Below are 25,451 nucleotides of genomic sequence, written 5' to 3' on the forward strand. Positions count from 1 at the left end.
TATGCTGAATACGCTGATGGAAGATGACGAACTGATGCTCTCCTTGTTTCCTAAGAAGGAAACGCTGAGGAGAAGATGATCTATAAGATGCTGATCTGAGATAAATGACCTCAAATGATGCGCTTCTATATATATGTGTGAATGATGCTGGTCGGCCAGCTCCTAGATGCTCATGACCTGCCCATAAATGCCATAATGCTCATAATACTTGTCGGCTGCCACCTACTTGCTGTCGGCTACCACCATAAATGCCTATGAAGCCTAATGAAGTCTAATGTGTTGCTTTACCTATACCGCGAGATACATGCTGAATACCATGCTTAAATGCCTGATAAAATGCTCGAAAATACCAGATAAATCCCGATTAATTCCTGATTAATGTTTATGATGCCATGTCACTTGTACACCTTTCAGGTGTGCACCTGACATTCTCCTCTGCTAAACTGTTGCTGGGTGGTATACCTTGCAACCTTTCGACTCCTCTGGTGATCCTTCTCCACTGAAACCACTGCACCCTTCTGACTTCTTCTGTCGGGGTTGAGGTTGACTGTAAGAGTTGAACCCTTTAAGCCAAAGACTTGTCTACTGCGGGAACTGAATGGCAAATGCTGCTAAATCTGCTTGGAAATACCTGAGTCACCCCTCCCCTGTCTGTGGAATCCTTTCACACACCATCTCTGAACCTCCTGAGGCGATGTTGGAGCAAACTTTCGTCTTCTTATGTGGAAGAGAACCCCCTGCTGTTTCCAGTCGAAGCCCAAAACTTCATTTACTCCTTTGATGATGGATGTCATTCTTCCCCAGAGAACTCATGGGCAAAACATGTATGCCTTGCAGATGCAAGAGTGACTACTAGGATGACTACTATGCAAGCCATGTGCAACCCTATATGCAATGCAAGAATGTAGATGGGTGCATTACTAATGCATGCCTCAGGGAAAATCCCTAAGGATGGCCTGAAAGATTTTGAGAACTGGGTTTAACTGTGCAGAAGCGATTAACATGATGACTGACTGAATGAATGATGGAATGAAAAATGATCTAAGGCTGGTTACCCTGTAACGCTCTGATACCGATGTGACATGTGAGGGATTGATCGTAGTAATCACAACCTTAGGCTTACTAAACTTCACTTAATGATGCTTAAGAGATAGACAAATAGTGTCATGGCAATGCAATGCAGCTATATTAGATTAATGGGTTACAATGAGATCTAATAGATCTATGATGTCCTAGATGAAGATCCTTCTCGGGATGAGAGGGATATGGTGAATGCTGATGATGAGGATAGTTCCTTGCTCCAATGCTGAGGTCCACCCTTCGATGCCGGCTTCCCTCTATGTAGGAGGTAGGAATGATGAACTATGTGCTGAATATGCTAGCTAAATATGTGTGAATGATGCTGGTCGGCCAGCTATTAAGCTGTCGGCCAGCTCCTAGATACTCACGACCTGCCCATAAATGCCATAAATGCTCATAATACTTGTCGGCTGCCACCATAAATGCCTATGAAGCCTAATGAAGTCTATTGTGCTGCTTTAGATGATGTACTCAGCCTGTACCGCGAGATACATGCTGAATACCATGCTTAAATGCCTGATAAAATACTGGAAAATACCAAATAAATCTTGATAAATCCCGATTAATTCCTGATTAATGTTTATGATGCCATGTCACTTGTACACCTTTCGGGTGTGCACGTGACATTCCCCTCTGCTAAACTGTTGCTGGGTGGTATACCTGGCAACCTTTCGACTCCTCTCGTGATCCTTCTCCACTGAAACCACTGCCCCCTTTCTGACTTCTTCTACCGGGGTAGAGGTTGACTATAGGAGTTGAATCCTTTGAGCCAAATACTTGTCTACTGTGGGAACTGAATGGCAAATGCGTGCTAAATCTGTTTGGAAATACCTGAGTCACCCCTGACCTGTCTGTGGAATCCTCACACATTCCTGAACCTCTGAAACTCCTGAGGCGATGTTGGAGCAAACTTCCGTCTTCTTATGTGGAAGAGAACCCCCTGCTGTTGCCAGTCGAAGCCCAAAACTTCATTCACTCCTTTGATGATGGATGCCATTCTTCCCCAACGAATTCATGGGCAAAACATGTATGCCTTGCAAATGCAAGAGTGACTGCTAGGATGACTACTATGCAAGCCATGTGCAACCCTATATGCCGTGCAACAATGCAGATGGATGCATTACTAATGCATGCCCAAGGGGAAATCCCTAAGGATGGCCTGCAAGATTTTGAGAACTGGGTTTAACTATGCGGAAGCAATTAACATGATGACTGACTGAATGAATGATGGAATGAAAAATGATCTAAGACTGGTTACCCTGAAATGCTCTGATACCAATGTGACATGTGAGTGATCGCAGTAATCACAACCTTAGGCTAACTAAACTTCACTTAATGATGCTCAAGAGATAGACAAATAGTGTCAATGCAATGCAATGCAACTATATTAGATGAATGGGTTACAATGAGATCTAAATAGATCTATGATGTTGTCCTAGATGAAGATCCTTCTCGGGATGAGAGGGATATGGTGAATGCTGGTGATGAGGACTGTTCCTTGCTCCAATGCTGAGGTCCACCCTTCGATGCCGGCTTCCCTCTATGTAGGAGGTAGGAATGATGAACTATGTGCTGAATATGCTAGCTAAACTGCTGATCTGCTTCTCCCTTGCTCCATGGATGAGAAACGCTGAGGAGAGATGAGATCATGGACTGAATATGCTGCCTATGATGACTATATGCTGAGTGAACTGCTGTCCTGTTGACTTCCCTTGTCTCCTGGAAAGGAAAACGCTGAAGAGAAGCTTGGATCTGATGCTGTCTGTATGCTGAATACGCTGATGGAAGATGACGAACTGATGCTCTCCTTGTTTCCTAAGAAGGAAACGCAAGGAAACGCTGAGGAGAAGATGATCTATGAGATGCTGATCTGAGATAAATGCCGTGAAATGATGCACTTCTATATATATGTGTGAATGATGCTGGTCGGCCAGCTATTAAGCTGTCGGCCAGCTCCTAGATGCTCACGACCTGCCCATAAATGTCATAAATGCCATAAATGCCATAAATGCTCATAATACTTGTCGGCTGCCACCATAAATGCCTATGAAGCCTAATGAAGTCTAATGTGCTGCTTTAGATGATGTACTTAGCCTATACCACGAGATACATGCTGAATACCATGCTTAAATGCCTAATAAAATGCTGGAAAATACCATATAAATCCTGATAAATCCCGATTAATTCCTTATTAATGTTGATGATGCCATGTCACTTGTACACCTTTCGGGTGTGCACGTGACATTGGATAAGCCATGGCAAAGTCAATCCCCCATCTTTCGAAGGGAGACCAAGCGAGAGTAGGGGACGGTTGGATTGGCGGGTGGTTTTGTGTCCACATCTTTGGCAAATGTCGCAGCTCTGAGCATGTACTTTGCTGTCTTTGAACATGCTGGGCCACCATATGCAGGAGTGAAATATGCGTTCAACTAAAGGTCCAACATGAGCGTCCTCCATTAGGTGTGGAACCTCATGAGGACTAGCACAGTGCCGCAAGACGCCAACTTGACAAGCTTTGTAGAGTTGCCCACCCACTAGTTGGTATGGCCGGCTCTTTAGAAGCAGCCACCTTTTGTCCTTAGGGGGCGTGCCTGTGGGAAAAGAACCTGTGGAGAGCAAGGCAAGATCGAGTAGGAGTAGCATCCACTTTAAAAAGGATATTGTCAGGAAGGTTATAGTCAATACCTGCAGAGGTAGCTGCTTCACCATTATCTCTACAGGAGAGGCGATCCCCCATGACATGGTGCTTTCTTGGTCGAAAGCAGGATGTCAAAATCAAATTCTTGGAAGAGGAGGAGCCATCTCCAAACTGGGCCAGCCACCTGTAGTTTAATGAGAAGATATTATGGTCAATGATGACGATGAAGAGGACGCCCACGAGATACTCACAAAATTATGGAAGGGCATAGACGATGGCCAAGCCTTCATGGTCACTTGTGTTGTAATTTCTCTCAGCTCCATTGAGTAGATGGCTGGCATAGTAGATGGGCTTATCCAACTGAAATTCTATGCTAGATTGGGTAAGGACAGCACCTACTCTGGCATGAGCATTGACACAGAATATGACAAACCAATTTGGAGAAATAAAGATGGGGGCCTCTATGAGGCATTGCTTGAGGTAGTTGAAGGTAGTGGCCTCAAGAGTGGACCACTAGAAGTGTGTGTGCTCACTAGGAAGGCATCTTGGATACCCACTGGGATGGGATATGACAGTTAAGAAGGCGGCACAATGGGTACTGCAGAGGCTCATAGAGAAACTTCCTTATTGGAAGCTTGCTGATCTCCCACCTCTGACAAATGCAGGGGGACCACGCCTCTACTAAAGAGTCAGGGGTGGGGATAGACTCTATCCTGCAATGGGTGAGCCTGAGGGCCTGACCATCTCCTCATAGTGGAGGGCAGGTCCTACCCCTGTCACCCAAGCAACTGGCCCCGAAGTGATGATGCAGAAAGAAGTCCGAGAGGTGGTGAATAGTCAAAGAATCCTCAGCCACATCTATTGCGCTTTGGGGTAGTCCCAAAGACAATGTCGTTGTGACTTCTATGGGTGGTTGCACCTCATGCACTAGGTAGGACGACCACCAATGGCCAGCCATGTGCCAACTCCAAAATTCCTGAAAGCTACCTGCCAAATGTAGCATACACCAAGCTAGGACCGTGTGAATCAATGAGGCCGTCTTTAAACAGCATACATGAATCTGAAAGATGTAGTCGAGACTACTTTCTTTATTTCTTCTTTTGGAGAACTAAATACAAGCTCTGAACTATATCCACAAGACTAAGTGGACAAACTGATTGACTGACTGACCACAAAACGCAAAGACAAAGTGACCAAATGCTGGGCAGAACTGTGCATAAGCTGCAGGCAATTGTGAAGCTATCTTCGAAGAGGATACACCGGCCCGAGACTGAAGGTTGGTGTGATGAGATCCCTTGAAGAGGCTGAGCTTCTTTTGCCTTGGGATAAAAGCACAAGAGTGGCTGTAACTATGCAAAGGTCGATGCCTATGCACACACGCTTGAAGGAAACTCCATATCCAAACTCAAGTATGCGTCGTAAGACTGAGAACGGCATACCAAACAATGTATAGAAAGAGTGTTCAGGCACAAGTTCCTAGAGTATGCTTCATCCATCACATATCATGGACTAGGTGACATGGTATTCCTTGCCAATTGGCCTTACAAGAATACACGCATGTAGATTTGGGCCTCCCATGAGCTAAAATGGCAAGAGAAGGCATAATGACATGTGCAGAGCCACACAATAGCTGAAGTGACAAGTGTGAGGCCACTTGTCTCACTTTGATCCACTTTCTGACAATGCCAAATGTGCTTTGTCATGTCCCCTCATTTGCTCAATTCCAGACGTAATGACGCGAACAGCATCTCCATGGAGTCTGGCCAAAAATAGTAACCCTCCTAGATTTTAGGAGTGTGATCCTTCATATTCCAGGATAAACCCCCATACTAAAAGCTTGTACTTTCCAAATATGTAGACATCCTAGAGTCCACCAGGCCCCTTTCATACTAGGCAATGTCCAGCTGGTGGCATTCGCTTACATAGGCTTGTTTCTTTATGCATTCACGAGGACGTAAATTGAAAAGATGGAGGAAAGTATGTTACATCCCAACACGCCTAGGGTTAGACTACGGACGTGTACTAACCTAAAATTAAGGTTAGGGTCAAGGACTCAGCTAGGACCTGGGGACCTAGAGGGTCATAGGTGGGCTAAGGATACTAGCAAGATGAGGGCTAGATTGGCTAGGGCTAACAGTGGCTAAAAGCTTATAAATAAAGCAAGGGTCAATAATAGCCAAGTTATTGCTACATCAGTGACCTTGGGGGCACTTATGAGTTATTGATTTATCCACGTGGTAGACAGGAGGGCTACCAGGGGCGTGCAAGACCTTAAGGCCATGGAGCTCCAAGGTGGGTGAGTCAGCCTAGTGGTATGGGACGCTAGGTTGGGGCCATCAATACCAAGCAAGTTTGCGGCAATCAAACATCAGGCTCAGGGGTAGTTCAAGGCACTGGACCTACAATTGGGTTGTAAGTCGCTAGCCACCTCAGTCTCAGAAAATTTTTATTTAAGCTAAGGCTTCAACCCTTGATGCATCAAGGCACCAAATCCTTGATTTGAAGCTCATGCTTCTAAGTTGCACATGGTTACCCCTCCTTGTTGCCTACAAAAGTCCAGCAGAATGAATCCACCTGCTGATTATATGCTGCTGCACTTCTGTAGCACCCACTATGCAACCATGCCCTCGTTCATAGGATCTTGTCTAAAACCCACCTGGTCGATCGTTTCTTAGCCCAAAAGAGGGAAGGGGGTTTTGTTTAAGACAAGTCCAGATGGTGAACCTACTATGTACAGAATCTCGAGAGCCCAAAGGGAGAGAAATTAGTTTTATTGGATCCACAACTTGGGAGAGACTATGAGACCGAAGATCTAGCTACAAAATGAGATGGTTGAGTTAAAAATGTCTAAATTAGAGTTGAAAACCTTAGAGGACTCTGACTTTGTCCTACGCTTACTAATGCTTCCACTGCATCAAATACCACCTTTATTTTTCTTAAATTGAGATTTGTCTTCTGTGTTGGGTTTGTGTTCAAGATGACTTTGAACTTTCTCATGTGCACAAAAGAAATTGCATGAACTGCAAAACAGTTAAAAAGGAAACCTTAAAGCAAAGAATTAGATCTCCCAGAAGTACGGAGACACATTCAGATGCTTCGCATGGCAAAGAGCGTTGGCGAACACAGCTTCTCACATTCACCCATTCATCATCATCAGCACCAAAACCAACAAATCGTACCCTGACCTCCTGCAGCACAAGACACAAGCTGTCAATAAAGAAAGTCTCTGACAATATTTGAACCTTTATTATCTTTGGCCTAGTTGTGAAGACTGCTGCTATGTAAAAATTATGATAACACACAAGCGTTTCTGAATGATTGCAAACATTTAGGGAGGTGAAAGTTGAGAGTGCATACAGAAAGCAAGCCAAAATGATAGAGGGAAAGAGAATGAATCTACAGATAATTGCACAACTTACTGTTCTGGCACTAATAGTTGCATACCCGGTCAACCTATCTTCACTTCTTGAGCTTCACTTCCCATATCATCTTCTCACAATATCATCTTCACTTCCTGAGCTTCACTTCCCATATCATCTTCTCACAATAATTCCGAAGGCACCCTTTTAGTCATGTCAAACTGTTTGTTATGGTAGATATAGTATGTAAGGACAAAAGCAAGTTTTCAAGACACCTCTGGCAGCCCCTCCTGTGGAACCCTCATCGTCCTAGAGACATATCTTAGGCACTTTCTCATTTTCATGGGTTGGGATTCCAAGCCAGCAGTCAACTCAGTCCTTGGTACCTGGTTGGCAGGTTGCTCTTTCCTCAGCACCCGATTGAGCAGCAGTGAAAGCTTACAGCCAGGGTGCCAGGGGTTCACAATCACATCTCATCAACAAGTTAGGCATCCCCAATCCGCTTTGTTTCTGTGATGCAGTGGGCTGCCATTTTCTCCATGCACATAAATCCTCCAAGGATTCTCAGGATCCGTGATGAGCTGCCTCCATAATGTTCTCCCCATTGGCGCACAGGGTCCAGGGTAGACTACCTCCCCATATAAGGACCCACTTGTGAGGATCTATGTACCCCGGTTGACAGGTGGTGGGCTGCTTTAGATGTACGTGGCCTCATGGATGAGAATACTAAATGGGGAGGGACAGCCTGCAGGGGGGAGGGAAAGGGCTAAAAAACCCTATTTCATGCCCACAACCAGGTCATGCAGCCAACTAGGATGAGGAAGGCTAGGCCCTATAAATAGGTCCCCCTCTTCCCCCCAAACCCTCATTTGTTCATCATTCCAGCCTTTTTTTTCCAAGAGAAGATCCTTTCATTAGTTAAAGAAAAACCTGCCAGAGTGGCAGAGTAGAAACATGGCTGGCCACTCTTGAAGGGAGGTTACATCAGAGGGGGAGGGGGGGAAAGCCACACTGGGGGCCTATAATGCCTAGAACCTCCTCCTTCCTTCCTGGAAAGGAAGGGTCCTGGGGTCCAAGCGCGAAGGAATGCCTCTCTCCTCTGTTGCATGCGCTCCAACTCACACCGGTCAAGCATTTGAAGCGCCCTCTCAGGGTGTGAATGAGATCCACCCATATGGCTCGGTAGTCACTCCACCAATGCTCTCGTTGCAACAGCAAACACGCCATATGTGCCAAGCTGAAAAGCTGCTGATGAGCTCTCATTGTTGGCTGGTGCTGCCCGTCTTGGGCTCCCATGGAGAAACCAAAAACCACGAGTGGCACACCTGTACGAGTGAAGGACGCCATCTATGGGGCATCGGCAGGATCCTTTGGAGGGAGAAGCCAGTCCTGGGGGATGGTTGCGTCGATGTCACGGGTCATGGTGGGGGTCTCTCTCATGCCGAGAAGGTGAACCTGCTGAGTCTGCTCTAGCAGACGACGAAAACCTCACCAAGTGCCAAAACTTTAGGCTGGCCCCTCGCAGAGGCAACCCCACGAGAAATGAAGCCAGGTGCCCACCAAGTGGCCAGTAGGGATGCAAAAGTAGGGGTTCCAAGTGAGGGGTGGTTGGTCCTGCTCCTCCTGGGTGGTGGGACGAACCTGAATTAGGGATGAACGGAGGACCTGCCATGTGTGGAAGAGGCTCACAGTAAATCGATCCGCAAAACAGGGTCCTAATCCACGGAGAGAAGCCTCAGAGAAGATCCATCAGAGGCTGGTCATCCAAGGCCCCCCCGCGAGTGGGAAGCCACAAAGAGATACAGCTAATTAAGAAATCCTTCCAGGGCTCTAGTTATTCTATCAGAGGTGTTCTAGATAGGACATAGTTTTGGCCTGATAGGAGCATTCTTCAGGGAGTACTACTCAGGATAAGGTTGCTCGTACATACTTATGTATTGAAATACTTGATAGTTTTGAGATTGTGTGAACAAGGAAGCATGTTATGTTATCCTCTAGGTGCTAAGATTTTACCAAATCCGATGTGGATAGATAATTTAACTAGGACTGCCTAAGAGTTTTCACGTTCTTCCAATTTTCCAAGGGTGTTGGCTCAAGGAAAGATTGGAGATTGACAGCTTTACCTCGGGAACTTGTTGTGGTTTTGGATTTCCTCTTTTCTTCCACATGAGTTGGATCTCATATGGGATTTTCAAGAAATAGAAGCTTTGATGTAAGCTTGTATATAATTGTTGGGTGTGGAAAGATAGGTTAGAGATTAACTCAATGTGGGAGTTAGATTGCTAGTAGGAATTTCCCAGATTCATTTACGAGGATGTAAACGCTTAAAGAGGGAAAGTATGTTATGTACCTCAAGCAAACCTAGGAGTTACATTAGTAACCTTAGATTTAGATAGGCTAATCTGTGGGTTAGTGGGCCCAAAAGATTAGTAACGCAAGCTGATTTTTAGTGGTTGAGGCTAATAAGTTAATAATCTCAAAAGTTATAGCTACTTATAACTCTTAAGCGACTACATAAGTGGGATGAGCCTATTGTGTTGTCATGTGACAAGATGGTCTTTGCCTAGACCATGGATGCAATCAACTACTGATTGTCCACAGTCCATCCTTGAGGCAGACGGTCCTCCAATGGCCCCTTAGAGCAAGTCTTCGCAATATGGGATGCCAGGGCTGACTAATGTGAGTCTGTATGGATGCAGCCTTAGCCCCTATGCTCGGGGAAGATTCTGTGTTGGAATACATGGTCGGGTGGTGAGCTAGCCTTCAGAACCTTAATCTAGATTAACCTTGTGCTTGTCCTGTGTTTAGGACATCTTTCAAGGATTTTGCCGTGAGAATCCCTCACAACCTGGCTAACCATTGCAGGAACATCACTATGCGGCCAGTGCACAGCTCTAGTGTAGACTCAGTGACCTTTGGGACCACCCAAAGGCTTAAGAAGTTTGGTGGCGGATCCTCAAGCTCTTCACATCAGAAACTTGGCCCTCCGTTTGGTTACTTGGAACATGATTGCCTTGGCTACAGAGGAGGACATGACTCTACTCTATGAGGAGAATGGCATTGGCCTCGCCTTGCAGTTCACCTGCTTTCAGATCTCTACCATATCAGCCTCCTAGGTCCCGGTAATCTAGTGGTCCTCCGAGCCTAGAGTTTGGCAGAGATGGAAGATCATCAGTAGCATTTCTGCTTGGCATGTTTAATGGGCTAGGTGTAGAGAGGCCATTGATGGCACCGCCACTCCCTCAGTGGAGATCCCTGAGTAGAGGCGATTCACTTTATTTGGTTGAACAGTATCCACACCCTGCGGGGATGATGAGAGCACCTTATAGGCGATACTTAGAGGATGTAGCAACATCATGCAGCCTTCCTACACACACAGTCCCCGCCCCTTCCTCACTAGAGGAGATGACCAATTTGGCACTATAGGCCCCCCGTGTCGCTTTTCCCTACCCATCGAGAGCGGCCAGCCCAAGAGGGTCCCCCTTCTTTACTTTTCAGTTTATACCTCTAGAGGGATGTACATGTTTGGCTCCACATGAGAACACTTCTGTAGTTCACTCTTTGCGGATGTTTTTTCTTTTATGACTAATAGAGGATGTTTTTTCTTTTATGACTAATAGAGGATGTTTTCTTTCTTCTTCTTCTTCTTCTTCTTCTTCTTCTTCTTCTTCTTCTTAGAGCACTTCAAGTCACTGCAAGCCTTTCCCTAAGAGAAGCATTTGTTGGGTATTTCGGAGTTAGTTTGGAGTCTAGTCAAGTGTCCTTAATGGTGTGAACACCCTCTTATTTAGGGTCAAAATATAAGGCCTTGATGCCTATAAAAGCATGTATTTGGGTGGATTCATTATCATACTGAATATCATTGGAGTTGTGCAAACTTGCTCTCTTGTCTTGAGTATCCCTCTCCCTCTCTCTCTCCTTGCTTCATCTCTCTTCTATACACTCCACCATCATGATGATATTTCATCCTCCATAACTGCATGTGTGATCTCCTGTGATATCCGATATGGTATCAGAGCTCAAGCAAGCCATGAATCTTTCTCCTCCTCATGATGGCATCTCTGCGTTTTTCTCATCATGGCGACCAACGTTTGCATTTTCCCTTGGGCTGCACCTCATGTCCAGCACCGCTTAGCTGCTACGCTGCCGGCCCTAGAGCCACTTCGTCCACGTTTCTTCAATAGCCGCCGCTACTGCCGGCTCCAATTGGGGTAGCACTAGTAGACAGCGCACCGCTGTTGTTTGCCTCCTCTACTGACCGTCGCCCTCCTCAACCAACCGTCGTCGCTAGTGTCAATAGTGCTCAGAGGACCACCAATACTGGCTGCCATTGGCCGCGCCACCCCTATCGGCACTCACCTACGTCGTCACTGCTCCCAGAGCCCACCTGCTATGACCTCTTCCCAACCGGTCCATTGCTCTACGCCACTCTTTGTAGCGATCTCCTCCCTACTGTAACAGGCCTTCGTAAGGGCTGTGGCACGGGTACTTAGCTAGCTTTTGGAAAGCAAAAGATTAAAAGCTTTTTAAATACTAAAAAGAGAAAAGCTTTTGTTATTAAAAAGATGCTTTTTGGGTTGTGAGTGAGTTTTAAAGCACTCTTCTCAAGTGCTTTTGGGCAAGAACTATAAATTCAGCTAATCTCTCATTGTTGAGACATGGAAAAAGACAAGAGAGCTCGCTAGCTCTAAGCAATTGTACTCAAGACTCCTCCAAGGGGTTTTATCTAATATAACTCGAAGGAGGGGGATCGGCCCAAGGCTATTCCGACCCCTAGTGTGGTGTCTTCTCTCTTTACTCTCTTGCTTATTTTCAGATTTTCTAAAGGTTTAATTTGTGAATTTGTTGTTTTCTTGAAGATAAGTCACATCATTCCAAGCTTGTAAGGTGGCCCTGCGTTGCTATCCTACCACGTCACTAGCGCCGCATCACTTTTTTCCAAAACTTTTTTTTTGGCACATTGCATTTTTGTATGTCAACCTATATTTTGATGCTTCGGTGACATCTCCCCAACTTATTAAACAGTTGTCCTCAACTGATAGGTCTTGCTTTTCTCTACTTTGTCTTGCTATGTGGCCCTAGCTCCTCTCTCTCTAGCTCTTGAGACATGGTTCTTCATGCAAAATGTGCTCCTCTTCTCGTGTGCTTGGCTTTGGAGAGCATCTTGCCCTCACGAATTTCACCCTTCACATAAAGTGACCTTGGGTTTGATCTCTTTGGTAGATATTTTTCAACTTCGTCAACTATGACTGGTTCCGCTCTCTAAAGGAATTGGACCTACATATGGTTTCAACCAACTGAGATGGAACACATCGCGCATAATCCAGCTCGGAGGTAGTTTCAACTTCATTGACACCTCATTGATCTTCCTCTGGATAAGAAAAGGTCCGAAGCTTTTGAACGATAACTTTGAGCATTGCTTGCCCACCTGTTTCAGTCGTTGCTTCATAATCCGAAGATAAACTCAATCTCCTTATTGGCCTGTCGAGTGTAGGCCTCCTACGTTTTAGCCAACGTGTCTTGAACTGATTCCAAGATCTCTTGGGAAGACTCCGTCAATACGTTCGCTTCAGGTACTGAAGACAAGGTTCTGGTCAATAGCGACTAGAATGGTCTTCCAAACGCTACTTCAGTTCTACCAATAGTTGAAGAAAATGAATCATTCAAAACTGTTTAAACTAAAGGCAAATATGATTCCCACTTACCTTGTTGATCGTGGACATAACACTTCAGCACGTCGAAAGCCAACTCATAACTTTCTACCTGGCCACCTATCTATGGGTGAAACACACTAGAAAAGTTCAGTTTAGTACCAAAATTGTCAAACAATGTCCTCCATAAATGATTGGTAAACTTAGCATCTCAGTCTGACACTATGGTCCTAGAAATCCCACCAACCGGATACCAATGCCAAATGAACAAGTGGGCAATGTCTTCGACGGTCACATTAGCCCTGCATGGAATAAGCATAACAAATTTACTAAATCTATTAACAATAGTTAAGCACTGAGTATTACGCTTACCCAGACTAGGAGACAGATTTGTGACAAAATCCATCGATATATCTTAAAAAGGTCCTTCGAGAATGGGTAAAGACTGTAACAACCCTATCTTCTTCCCACATGGAGCTTTCACTTTCTGACAAACGTCACAAGGTTGTACATGAGTAAACACATCTCGTCTCATTCTTGGCCTATAACATTGCCTTTCAATCTTCTCAAAAGTCGAATTCATGTCCCTATGACCACCAGTGATGGCGTCATGGACATCATGGAGAAGAGCTACCTTGAAGGACTTCATGACACAAAGGCCGCCTTTGTAGAAAAGCCAACCATCTCGTATCAAAAAGTGGCATGGTCCTATGGCATCCAATGCCTATTCCCACTATGTACTGAATTCCTCATAATCCGCATACGTGTGCTTCATGTCATCTAGTTCCGTAGCAACAATGTCCAGTCTAGTATTCTGAATCATAGTCGTGGTTCCCTTCCTACTCAAAGCATCAGCCACTGGGTTGGCCTTTCTTGGAAGGTACTCCGTCATACCACCAAATTGTTGAAAAATTTCGCTCCAGTGGTGCTAACAGTCACTCCGCTATGCACTTAGCATTGTCTGAATCCAGTGCAATGTCTGATAGTCAATGCGAGCCTCAAATTCTCGCCCATAAAGGAAATGCTTCCAATATTTTAGGGCTGAATGACTACTTGGAGTTTCCGATCATAGACTGAATAATTCTTTTCTACGGATAGAAACTTACGAGACATGTAAGCTACTGGGTGGCCATTGTGTTGTAAAACAACTCCAATCGCGATGTTACTCGCATTGTTGATTACTTGGAACGGCTCGTCCCACGAGACAAGCGCTAGACAAGGAGCTTTTGACAAAGCCACCTTGAGGTTCTTAAATGCCTCCAAAGCTTGTGGAGTCATTTGGATCCGCTACCTTCTAGTCTTGATGCCCTTGAACAGATCTATAAGATCAAAAAAGAAATGTCAAAGAATCTATCGATGTGGGTGGAATATGCCCACAAAGGATCAGGATATCGTAAGCTGCCTCCTATGGTATCTCCCAATTGACTATCTTGGCCACCTTGGCCGGATAAAGTCGGATTCTCTTGGCACTGATTATGTATCCAAGGTAATGAGTCTCGAACAAATAAAACTCCGACTTCTTCTCATTGACATAGAGCTCGTTGCTTTCCAATAACTTCAAAACTTTCTCCACATCAATGTCACCCTCGTCAACTGTAGAATACCAGTATACCGTCCAAAAATATGAACACACACTTTCCAATCAAGTCCCTTCATGTAATCTGCAGCGGAAGTCTTTGTATTGGAAGATCCTGTCACACAAATGCTCACACCGTCTTCTATATCCTGAGTTTCGTGAGTTTAGCAATCCACTTTAATACTTCAAACTTTAAAGAGATGAGAGAGAGATGTATGAGAACTAAACACCAGATTGGGTCCCGAATTACCCACTGAAGGGCCCCCTATCCCGATAACGAGATAGTATTTGCTTTATTACTTTAGAGAGAATGACTGTGGACTGTAGATAAGCCAAACGCAAGATCTCGGAGGATATGAAGCCTGGCTGAACTGTACACGGCTGTAGAAACACCTCAATGAACTGATCTCGAGCCTATGCACTCTTCCCAAGGGCATGAGGAAGGGTTGCACACCTGAGGCTGAGAAAAGAAGGCAGTGGACTGTTCTAAGCTATGTTAGAATGCTGTAAATGCTTATGAATGATAGAATACCTTTACCAGATGACTGGTATATGCCTGGATGATGTACTGAATGCTGGATACTGATGTAGACTGATGAATCAAGGCTGAAACTGCTGGAAATCTGCAAACGCAGGTCTTTAGGGCTGACTAAAGTTGTAGGACTGATGCTGGACTGAAACGCAGACTGTATGGCTGCTGTGGGACTGTAAATGCAGGGAAGGACTGGTCTGAACACCTGCCGGCTCTGTTAAGTGCAGAAACGTAGAGATCTATGCTGTCTGGGGCCTGCTGAAGCGCTGTCTGGCTGCACCTATGACCTGATTGGCTGCGCCTATATCTGCAGGGACTGTAGAGCTGCTGGGCAGTGTACCTGGACGGCTGCGTTGAACTGCAGGTGCTGTTGGACTGTTGCGTTGATCTGCAGGGGCTGATTGGAAGCAAAACGCAAGTTAAGCAAACGCAGAAGCTCCAAGGCTGTTGGATTAGTCTAGGGCTGAAGGCAAGGGTACTCCTAGGGCTGAGGAGGAAGCTCTTAGCACACTGAAGACTGAATGAGGAACTAAGCCCTATGCAAGCCTATTTATACTAGATAGGGGTTGGTCAAGTTGGCTGGTCATAATTTAATAAACTTTATGTTTATAAATGACAATAAATGCTTAAATAAATACCATAAAATATGGAAAAAATACCAGATAAATCCTAGTAAATTCCCTAAGGCTTCTGGGATGTTCTAAATGATGCACAGGCATATGAATGCATATTATGCAGGATGTAGAGTGCTTTCTGATGCAAATCCTAAGGCTTCTACTGACTCTACATGCATGAATGATTCTCTCCGAGTGGGTTAAGGGACTTGACTGACTGACTGACCCGCTAAGGCTGAGGAATGACCTACGTAGCTCGTGCCTGACTAATCTTGGACTGAGGATGTACAATGGGGTCACGGTGTACGACAAATATCATCCTACTGGGTTCTAAAAAAGTACAAATGTTGCACTGCTGATGATGAGCCAGTTTGTCACCATGCACTGAGTGCAGAGTGCATGTGACACTTAATATTGGCATCGTCATGCGGTTAAATGTGGTCGGGACATTCGTCAAGCCAAAAGACATGACCACAAATTCATAATGCGCCCGTTCTGTACGGAAGGCTATCTTGGAGATGCCCCCCTCAACAATCCTAACCTGGTGGTAACCACTCTTCAGATCTAGTTTCGAGAACACCTTGGCCCCATTCAGCCTCTCGAGTAGTCAGCTTATTGAGTGCACGATAGTCGACACGCAATCGGAAAGAACCATGCTTTTTCTTGACGAACAGGATCAATACTGCAAATGGTGACATACTAGGGCGTATGAAGCCAGATTGGCAATCCTACTCCGATTCCATTGCCTTGGACAGGCGGTATGGAAACTTGCTCAGGGAATCCGAGCCTGGTCTCTCTTGTGGTCCTCCGGTCTAGACAGGAGGGAGATTATCCCAAAGTAAAATCTTATGAAACTTTTCATGGAGAGCCTGGTACTTCTCGGAAGCACTGGCCACCGTCTGGGCAATTTGGATATAAATCATTTTCTTTCCGTATTTCTCTTTAAGCCTGCAAGTGGCTTATGAGAGGAAAGTTCAGGATCCCTCGCTCACACTTAATGGTCACTGGGACTTTTGACACATTTCGAGTAATTCAAAAAGTGTGCTTATCCCAATTGATGTCTGGCTGGAACTTGTGAAACCATTGAATTTCCAAAAATATGTCTGCTCCTACAAGAGGGGCAACCATAAAGTCTCGCACAAACTCTATGCCCTGAATCACTAGCTTAGCACCTTAAGCTTCAAACTTGATGCTCGTGGGGTCTCTATGGACACTGGGCTCACCATGGAAGCCGTAGAGACTGAGGTGGTATCTGTGGAGTGATAGTCTTCTTTGGACAATCCTTAGAAGTGTGTCCTTTAGTGTGACAAAAGAAACACCTACCCTCCTTGTACTGAGCTGTCTCTTAAACACACAGTTTCCCACCCGTCTTACCTACCTGAGCTTTCTGGTCTGGAGTAAGCATAGGTGAATTAGTCGAGTTCTTGGAGCCAGAGGCTTCCGTGCTCAATCATTGAGAAGACCCCATCTAGCTCTAGCCTTTCCCCCCCGAGGCAGGTGCCTTGGGAGTGGAAGGCTAGGAAGTCTTGGACTTTCCACCATTATACTTCATCTCAACACTCTGCGCAAGTGAGAGAGAGCATCCTCGAAGACGGTTGGCCGAAACATACGCACTTCCTAATAGATTTGCGTATCTAGGCCATAAAGAAACTGTCCTTTCTTATCCTTATTAGATATGCCCAATTGCAAACTTAAGTTTGAAATTTTGTTGGCGAATTGGAGGACTGGTTGCGCATTTTGACGTGCCCCCTGAACTCGTCTTCAAGTCACTCAAGGTAATGGGACAGAAGAAACCGCCACTGAAGATCTAAGACAAACTCATCCCAGATATAAGCTACCATATCTAATCTTGTGTGGGCATGAGTCCATTGGGTCCACCATGGAATGGCCTCACCTTCTAAATACCAACTAGCCAAGATCACTGTTATGGCTCACCCTAACCCCCCTTGAAACACATCCAACAAGAGATTACCCGGTGAACCGCAACTGTCGTGAGGATCTTTCTAATGACCGAGCTCGTAACCCTTGAGGTCTCCAAGCTCTACAACTCCTTGAGAAGCAATTCCACCGTGCCTCCCGTGAGCGTTGTCACACCACCGCGTTGCACTACGAGAACTCGTCCCTTCTCTCACCTCACTTCACTCACACACACACTTACCAGCATGCATTAGGGAGAGAGATTAGTAAGAGAATTAGCAAGAGCAAGACTCAATTGCACAATGGGAAAGTATGTTGTATTATGAGAGAAATTCACTTAAATACATGACCATAAGTGTTCACACTCACTTAAACTGTGGCCGGCCGGGCACTTTAGGCTCATAAGAGACCTAATGCTATTACAATGACTACTCTCATAATATATCCATGAAGTACATCACTTGGGACTTCATCCTACATGCTACCACATGCTATTGAAGCGAGAATTGCCTTAAATACTCCGTCACACCATTACGGGTGTCCGTCCAAATTGTAGCTTTGGACACCATTGCTTCATATCTTGAATGTATGACCCTTTGGTGTATCTACCTTGACTCCTTGATCTAAGATAATGGTGGTAACTCTTGTTAATCCTAGGGATGGGTTAACATTTTCCCCGTCCTGATGGCGATCACGTCCTCGTGATCACGTTGAAGACCTTTGTGTGGGGAGAATGGACAAGCTTTGTCGATGGCTTTGATATTGAGTGACGTTCAATGGTCTTTGTCCCTCCAGAAGGAATGAGAAAGATTAGTTAGTGAATGAAAAGGTTAGTGGTTTCTTGGGAATTCCTAACGGGATGGAGGGGTGGGGTTTTTTGCGAGTGATTGCATTTTTATATTTTTGTGAGCTTCTTTTTTTTTCGGCTCACTTTGTTTTTGGCAATCATAAGCAAGGTTACATATGATTTATGTTAGTGGGAACGCTAAGAGATGTTAATAATGGGAGAGAAGAAAGGAGAGGATCCAGAGGAACATAGACATAATCATCGGAACGAGATGGTGATTCTCAGTTCCTCATTTGATTCATTGAAGCGCCATTCATCATTTGAAGAAATTGACCTTCGATGATGTCCCTTTGTGTGGCAAGATTCTTGTCAAATGTTGTCGAGTAGGACCTATTCCTAAATGCTTCTTCCCATGTGCTTTTTATGTTTTTATGTATATTTAAGTGCTCTTATGAAGCAGATATACATTAAGTACAAGATTTGAGTCAAATAGACTCTTATTAAGCCCGCTTTTTGTTGAAGTAGCCACTTGTTGGCGAGGATTGAAAGAATTACGTCGACTTACGAGGCTAATATAGATATCTTCACTAAGGATTAAAGATCATGGATTTTTCCAAATCCAATTTCTAACTTTTCCACTTTCCAACCATAAAATCCAATTTCAGTCATTCCTTTCTCACCGTACCTATGGCATCATTGGCAACCATAACGCTCACCACCTGCTCACTCAAGGGCCTTTTCAATAGTTCCTAGCCCATAGTACCTAGGAGTTTAATCGCATAAAAACCATATGGACTCTCAGTTGGAGATCAGCAAGATCAGCCAACAAGATCCATGTAAAAGAGCCATGAACTCATCTGTTGAAAACCAGCAAGGCCAATCAACCAGATCCATGACCCGTAGCAAAAGTCTAAAACCAAGTGGAAACACGTAATCTGTGTTAGCCAAAAACAAAACCATGCATCATTCAACATATGCATGACACATATATGCATTCGCAAACAATATGCTCCTCAAGATGCTCTACCCACTCCAGAATAATAGTCTCAGGGTTGCTCGTAAGCCTTACACCCATGAATATCCCGCAGGACCCACGAACTGATGGTACAACATGAGCAGCATATGAAAGCACTCAATGCATCTAAACTATACATCCACAAAGTACTTCCCACATATGTCCCTCTTGATGCTTTACACACTCTACTTATGGCCATCCCTCAGGAGCCACACTCAGTGATACACCATGAACATGGTAAAGTACCTGATGTATCATACATGCATCTCATCCTTACACATCCAGAGTATTACCCAATGTATTCTCAATGGTCAATGGCACCAGAATACCATAATATCTCGGAAAGTGTATAAATACATGCACAGATAGAGTTCGATCCATATATCCACGAACCAATCCAACTCTAGGACTGCTCGCAAGACTTACGCCCTTCAGAGTCTCGAAGTGTTAGCTCAGTTTGCTGCAAACTTTGAGCTCAACCAAACCATGCCATTATAAAGGAGACCAACTCCACAAATAGCATCATCTCAATATCCAATTGACCGATCCTGTGGTCAAGAACAGCCAAAACCATATGACAAAGATCAACATCCCAATCTTCCTCAGTCATACTTTAGTTCCAAAGACAAAAACCATTTCTGTTACCCATAAGTGTAGACAGAGTTTTCCATAGTTGCAGTTTTAGTTCAAGGTTGGGCCGACTGTGAACCATATCCAACTTTATCATCTCATGTGAATAGTACACAATATCATAGAAGTCCCATAAGCAGATGTACTATTAGCCTCAGTACCTCGGGTGAATACAAAGATGTCACCAAGCGATTCCTAGATGAAAAACTGAGCCTGCCTATAACAAGGGAGTGGAGGTGCTACCCCCCTCTTGAGCATCAGGCAATGCTCCAGACCTCTGCTCTGCTGAACCTCAATGAGCCGACTGAACCATGAAACCGGCCTTCAAAAATCTGACGGCCGGTGAAACAAACACTCGCACACAAAACACTTCATCACCCATGAGAACCTGAAAAAGGAAAACAAACAGGGGGAGCTAGAGTTCTCCTGCAAATAGTACAAGTACACCGATTGGCCCCAAAACGCAGTGGCATCCCTTGCGGTATTTCTTTACTTGATCAGAAATGAGTACAAAGTATAACTTGTCTAATCCTTTACCATTAGAATTCCTTTTAGCTTTTCACCCAGGACTTTCCAACTAAGAACTCTCGCTATTAAAGCAAAGCATTCCATAGAGAAGGCACACCTGTACAACACCTCCCTGCTTGAAAAGGTCTTCTCCATCTCAACCATGGATTCCCACGAACCCTTTCCCAAAGGGCAGTAGGGCTGTACCAAACCATATGTCCTTCATATAGTCATAGCCTGCATGTAACCTCGAGAAAACTAGAACCTCTTCACATGAATCTAGAGACATGCTTTCCACACGAAACCAAAGACCTGTATCCAATAAACCAAAGACCTGTATCCATAAACCATAGGCCTGTATCCTCGATACCAAAGTCCTGTTTCCTCTTGGGAAAACCAATGTCCTGTTTCCATGACAGATAAATCCACATATACACCATCCAATCACAATGCCAAAAACCCAGAGAGAGAGAAAGATAGAGGACGTGTCAAGCAATTCCTGAATACACAAAGGTCCAAGGCGAAAAGCAACACACATCTCTTTCAAGAACATCATCCTATGCATCTTAACTTGATCCTCTTCATCCCAATCTCGTAAACAAAGCCTACTTGCGAAGAGAGAGAGAAAGACCCCTTGGCTGTTCGCCCCTTGGTGCCTCCTTCAACTCACCTTCTTCAAGAGAGATAGAGAGAGACCGACACTGACAGCTTCCACATATGCAGCCACCTGGCGTAGAGAGCCTCCCATATGAAACTCGTGTGGCTGCCCAACTATCTGCAAAGAAATTCCTGCTTGACGCCTCCCTGGCTACCCATCACTGGTTGCCCATCTGGTTGCCTGCTTGGCTGCTCTATACAGCCCGTCTATAGTCCACAACCGACGGTAGCAGCACACCTGGCGGCAGCAATGGCACACCTGGCGGTAGCACCTGGCGGCAGCAGCACATGCAGCAGCATGAGCGCGGCAGCAACAGCATGCGACGGCGGCTGTACATGGCGGCGGCGGCGGCGGTTCTGTACCCGATGGCGATGCCTGTACCCGGCGGCGGTCCAAGGATGCATCCCTCGCATACATGCTTGAATGGAACTTGCATAGGAGGAAGCTCATGCACCATACCTTGCTTCTGCAAGCGTACAAGAGATGGGAAATTCAAGTGACCAAACCGAGCATGCCAAACTCAGTGTCTGTTACGACCCTGTGTTTTTCCCTCTGGACAACAAGCAGGTGGGCACGAGCACGAGCACGCGATGGACAAGTGTGAACATGCATTAGTTAGATGTGAAAAGGAAACCCATGTTGATGGCCAGCCCAAGTGTGAAAGGAGACAAAAAGGAACTTTAAAAGTTATAAGGTTTTTAAAACCTTTGATGATTAAAATATTATTGTAAAGCATGCGTTTTCTTAAAAACTTTGCTTTTGGCATATTTGAGAAGAAAGCGAATCGTTTTCTTTATAAGGGTGGCGAACATTAGGAAGCCATGTGGGGAGATTGCCGTATGGATCTTCAGGGGTGGCCGATGGTCTACGTGGCGCTGCTGTACAGGGACGCTACTGCGCATGGGGTGGTGGTGTCGCCGCCAGGTACAGGGCTGCCGCCATCAGGTACTACTACAGCCGTCGCTGCCGCCATGTACAGCCGCTAACGTCAGGCGCCCCCAGTACCGCCGCCGCCGTCAGGTACCGCCAGCACAGGAATTCCTCTCCTAAAGATGGTGCTATGAGGGCTGTCCGTCCATTACAGCTCATTCATAGTGATCTTTGTGGCCCCATGAGGGCTCCATCTTTTGGAGGACACTTGTACTTCATCACGTTCATTGATGACTACACTCGGTTTTGTTGGGTGTATGGTTTAAAAGTGAAGTCAGGTGCCTTTGCAGCTTTCAAAGACTTCCGTCCCATGGCTGAAAATGCTTGTGGACACAAGCTTGTCACATTGCATACAAATCGAGGGAGGGAATATGAATATTTGTCAAATGAGTTCACATTCTACATGCAGTTACATGGTATTTCCCATCAGTGTACTACCCCCTATACTCCTGAGCAGAATGGAGTTGCAAAGAGACGTAATCGTACACTTGTGGAGATGGCACATTGCATGCTCAAGAGCAAGGATCTACCCAATAAGTTTTGGCTTGAGGCGGTTATGTGTGCCAATTATGTGCCTAACCGTTACCCCATTAAAGCCTTGAATCTATGACTGCCTATGAGGCATGGAATGGCAGGATTCCAGTGGTGACTCGTATTCTCGTCTTTGGGTGTTTGGCATATGTGCATGTGCCCACACAACAAAGACATAAGCTTGATGCAAAGGCAATCAAATGCATTTTCATTGGTTACAGTACTGAGAATAAGGGATACAGACTCTATGTGCCTAATACAAGCAAGATCATTGTGTCAAGAGATGTTATCTTTGATGAATATGCGGCGGCTGTACATGGCGGCGGCGGCGGCGGTTCTGTACCCGATGGCGATGCCTGTACCCGGCGGCGGTCCAAGGATGCATCCCTCGCATACATGCTTGAATGGAACTTGCATAGGAGGAAGCTCATGCACCATACCTTGCTTCTGCAAGCGTACAAGAGATGGGAAATTCAAGTGACCAAACCGAGCATGCCAAACTCAGTGTCTGTTACGACCCTGTGTTTTTCCCTCTGGACAACAAGCAGGTGGGCACGAGCACGAGCACGCGATGGACAAGTGTGAACATGCATTAGTTAGATGTGAAAAGGAAACCCATGTTGATGGCCAGCCCAAGTGTGAAAGGAGACAAAAAGGAACTTTAAAAGTTATAAGGTTTTTAAAACCTTTGATGATTAAAATATTATTGTAAAGCATGCGTTTTCTTAAAAACTTTGCTTTTGGCATATTTGAGAAGAAAGCGAATCGTTTTCTTTATAAGGGTGGCGAACATTAGGAAGCCATGTGGGGAGATTGCCGTATGGATCTTCAGGGGTGGCCGATGGTCTACGTGGCGCTGCTGTACAGGGACGCTACTGCGCATGGGGTGGTGGTGTCGCCGCCAGGTACAGGGCTGCCGCCATCAGGTACTACTACAGCCGTCGCTGCCGCCATGTACAGCCGCTAACGTCAGGCGCCCCCAGTACCGCCGCCGCCGTCAGGTACCGCCAGCACAGGAATTCCTCTCCTAAAGATGGTGCTATGAGGGCTGTCCGTCCATTACAGCTCATTCATAGTGATCTTTGTGGCCCCATGAGGGCTCCATCTTTTGGAGGACACTTGTACTTCATCACGTTCATTGATGACTACACTCGGTTTTGTTGGGTGTATGGTTTAAAAGTGAAGTCAGGTGCCTTTGCAGCTTTCAAAGACTTCCGTCCCATGGCTGAAAATGCTTGTGGACACAAGCTTGTCACATTGCATACAAATCGAGGGAGGGAATATGAATATTTGTCAAATGAGTTCACATTCTACATGCAGTTACATGGTATTTCCCATCAGTGTACTACCCCCTATACTCCTGAGCAGAATGGAGTTGCAAAGAGACGTAATCGTACACTTGTGGAGATGGCACATTGCATGCTCAAGAGCAAGGATCTACCCAATAAGTTTTGGCTTGAGGCGGTTATGTGTGCCAATTATGTGCCTAACCGTTACCCCATTAAAGCCTTGAATCTATGACTGCCTATGAGGCATGGAATGGCAGGATTCCAGTGGTGACTCGTATTCTCGTCTTTGGGTGTTTGGCATATGTGCATGTGCCCACACAACAAAGACATAAGCTTGATGCAAAGGCAATCAAATGCATTTTCATTGGTTACAGTACTGAGAATAAGGGATACAGACTCTATGTGCCTAATACAAGCAAGATCATTGTGTCAAGAGATGTTATCTTTGATGAATATGCATCTCAACCACTTGTCTCATGTACCAGACAGCCATCTATTGGGCCGGAAGATGTGTTTGATACTTTGTTGCCTTTATTCAATTCCAATGTGGATAATGTAGAGCCAGTTTCAGCTCATTTACAGCCACCTATGCCTGCTGAAAATCAGCAAAATCAGCAGCTGAACTTGCCCCAAATTGATACTGAAATGCCTCAAATTGATCAGGATTCCTTGGGTGATGCATTGGCAGAGGAAGATGCTGATACTAGGAAGTCAAAAATTGTTCCTAGATGGCTGGTTGAGACTTTGTGTGACAGCAAACGGTCTACATTTATGCCACGTCGTACATGTGCTGCTTCTCGCCATGCATCTACACATTATGTGGATACAGCTCTTGTTGCCACCGCTTGTAATGAGGAACCCATTTCTCACGTTGATGCATTGGAGGATGATAATTGGGTGGCAGCCATGCGTTCGGAGTTGGACTCCATTGACAAAAATGGTACTTGGGAGTTATGTGACTTGCCTCCTGGCAAGCGTGCTATTGGCACAAAATGGGTTTTCAAGCTAAAGCGTAAGCCTGATGGTTCAGTTGATCACCATAAGGCTCGCTTGGTCGCCAAAGGGTATGCCCAACGTGAGGGCATTGACTATGAGGAGACCTTTGCTCCCACTTCACGTATGACTACCATACGTACTGTTATTGCATTGGCTGCACATAAACAATGGCATGTACATCAGTTGGATGTCAAAACTGCCTTTTTGAATGGCGATTTGCAGGAGGAAGTTTATGTATCTTAACCTCTTGGCTTTGTTCAAAAAGGTGCAGAAAGTAAAGTATGCCGTTTACATAAAGCACTGTATGGCCTTAAACAGGCTTCTCGTGCTTGGTACCACAAAATTCATGCATACTTGACTGCCAAAGGGTTTCAGAATAGTTCAGCTGAGAGTACATTTTATGTACGCCACATTGGGAACAATGTTCTCATCCTTGTTCTTTAAGTGGATGACATGCTCGTCATTGGCCCTGAAGAGAGTGATATTTCAGCTTTTAAAGTTGATTTGCAGCATGCATTCGATGTCACAGACATGGGGCATTTACATTACTATTTGGGCATACAGTTTATACCTTTTGAGGAGGGTATCATGTTATCTCAGTGCAGATATGTTGGGCAGCTCCTTTAGCGTTTTCACATGACAGATTGTAAACCTCTTTCTACTCCTATGGAACCAGGTCTAAAACTGTCACTTGAGCATGCTGGTGAGCCTTTTGATGTTGCCACCTATCAGCAGGTTGTG

The 25,451-nt window shown here is 45.2% G+C and overlaps 1 protein-coding gene across 1 annotated transcript in view; it reads right to left on the reverse strand.

Annotated features, from left to right (window-relative positions):
- The window catches only part of LOC147627634 (protein SAWADEE HOMEODOMAIN HOMOLOG 2-like), a 55,370-nt gene that overhangs the window by 19,233 nt on the left and 10,686 nt on the right, over nt 1-25,451 (reverse strand). The window contains exon 7 of the mRNA XM_086814549.1: nt 6,763-6,906. Within this exon, the coding sequence (XP_086670675.1) occupies nt 6,763-6,906 (144 nt within the window). The remainder of the gene's footprint in view (nt 1-6,762; nt 6,907-25,451) is intronic.

Source organism: Cibotium barometz, chromosome 20 (assembly GCF_041138505.1).
Source record: "Cibotium barometz isolate CiBa-2024 chromosome 20, ASM4113850v1, whole genome shotgun sequence".
NCBI lineage: Eukaryota > Viridiplantae > Streptophyta > Polypodiopsida > Cyatheales > Cibotiaceae > Cibotium > Cibotium barometz.